This window comes from Propithecus coquereli, unplaced genomic scaffold (assembly GCF_000956105.1).
Source record: "Propithecus coquereli isolate 6110/MARCELLA unplaced genomic scaffold, Pcoq_1.0 Scaffold161, whole genome shotgun sequence".
Lineage (NCBI taxonomy): Eukaryota > Metazoa > Chordata > Mammalia > Primates > Indriidae > Propithecus > Propithecus coquereli.
This window is the reverse complement of record NW_012140636.1, coordinates 1,927,883-1,929,945: the sequence shown is the minus strand read 5'-3', so window position 1 is coordinate 1,929,945 and position 2,063 is coordinate 1,927,883. Positions and strand designations below refer to the sequence as shown.

Genomic DNA, 2,063 nt, shown 5'->3' with positions numbered 1-2,063 from the left:
GGGTGAATTCAGAACTATATTTTTAAAAAGGATTCAGAAAGATTCCCTGGCTAGCCCTGAGGAGATGATAACTCATAAATCTTTGCTTTTTTCTTATTAAAAAATTTCTTTCATCCAAGTAAGAACTATATTTTTAAAAAGTGAACATTTTAGAAACTGGTGAAAATATTGCCTTATTTCAAAACCCTAAAGTTTGAATTGCTTAGGTGAATTCATTTAAATTTAGCCATCTATTTATTGCCACAATAATGAACATTGCCTTTTTTCCTCCTGTGGAAATTTTCCATACCCTAAAGTTTGAATTGCTTAGGTGAATTCATTTAAATTTAGCCATCTATTTATTGCCACAATAATGAACATTGCCTTTTTTCCTCCTGTGGAAATTTTCCATACAAAAAATCTTGAGGAAAACTTTACTTTATGATCAAAAGCCCCATTTATCCCAAACAGGTTTTTAAAGTTTGTAAGTGAATTGTTTTATATCAAATACTTATGGAGTATAGAGTTTTAAAATCTGTCCCTATCATGCTAAGTTGTATGTTGGATCAATTGGTTTTAAGAGTGTATCTTCTTAAGATACTCTAAAAAGTGATCATTTTACACAAGGCAGCATTTAGAAATACAGGTTTATAATCTAGCCGATTTTAAACAAGATTCTATATCAATACATTTCATACAGCTTTTTGAAACCATTCCTCACAAAATGTTTGTTTTCTCTCTTGCTTTTTCTGAGGGTAATAATTTATATGTGTTTTTTAAAAATCAATTTCATCTTAAAGTAGAAACTGTAACTAGCCACACTATTCTTCTAAAGATAGTAACTCTTATTTCTTAAACCTGTATCATATAATTTTATTTTCTTTAATTCACTGACTGTAATAATTCCATCACTTTTGAATGATAATAGAATTGAATACATGTTTTACCATTTCATTCATAATTCTTTGGCAAATTAAATGCCTTTTTCCATTGGGTCTAATTCTTCTTGATGTCACATTGCTAAGCAACTAGAAAGAAATTTAAGGACTGGATTTTTTTTGAAATCCTCATTTACAATTCAAATGAAGGAGCTGCATTCAGTGTGACCAACGGTGGCAGGTAACAATAGCTGGCAGCTCTTTTTCCCCTTTAAAACATAGACCATGAATGAGAAGCTCAAGCAAAAACACCCTTGTCTGAGGGACTGAAACTAAAAGGAACCTCTGTTTTCTTAATGTATGTAGGAATTTGAATTTGGTGTTCATTTCAACCCATGCTTTCAAAAACATTCCAAAGTTACATCGTTTTTCAGACGGTTTAGTGAGAAACTCTTTCACTATTGACACACACACGCACGCACTTTTTACCCCCAAAGATTGAAATTAAATTTTAGCAAAAGGCAACACAAACTTACCTTTAACAGAAGCTGAATATGAAGAAATGAAGCAGAGAAAAAACACAGCGAGAAGAATCATAGTGACTGGCTATCCCTGTTGCATCCAGGTTCCAGCTACGAGTCACTGAGAAGAGGACTCTGCCGATGGCAGCCAGTGAGAAAGTGGCCCTACTCACAACCTGCCACAATAATGTTTATCTTTAGGGAAAGGTCAGATTCCAAACTCCAAAATCAGGACCTGAGTTAGCCAAAGGGCTCACTATTAATGATTAAACACAGTGGGGCCTGCAGTTTTCGGTCGTCACTCCTTTCAATTTTTTTTTTTTTTTTTTGCCCAAAAAGGAAAATTAAAAAGTTTTCACTTTTAAGAGCTAAACCAAACCAGTCTATCTTCCTATAAATGCAGAAGTACTGAGGGACAGTCCAAGAAGAGTGATAGTGCTACTTTCCTGCTCATACAGAATCATCATCATGTCTATACCATTAACCGCCTATCTTCACGTTTCAACACCGTATGTGGGAGGGTACTAAGGATTCTCCAACTCAGCTAAACCTAGTTGAATTTTGGTCTGTCTCACATGGTCATCTTTGAATTTTTATATTCTTCGTATGCTATTATAAAATCACCCTGAATTTTAGGATTTAAATTTAAAGTGTTAAGTCATACCGCCACCAATCGCTTCAAACT

The 2,063-nt window shown here is 33.8% G+C and overlaps 1 protein-coding gene across 1 annotated transcript in view; it reads right to left on the bottom strand.

Moving 5' to 3' along the window:
- Window positions 1-1,650, bottom strand: part of MTTP (microsomal triglyceride transfer protein) — a 91,722-nt gene extending 90,072 nt beyond the window's left edge. The window contains exon 1 of the mRNA XM_012641076.1: window positions 1,394-1,650. Coding sequence (XP_012496530.1) covers window positions 1,394-1,454 — 61 coding nt within the window. The 5' untranslated portion in view covers window positions 1,455-1,650. The remainder of the gene's footprint in view (window positions 1-1,393) is intronic.
- Window positions 1,651-2,063: the final 413 nt, after the last annotated feature.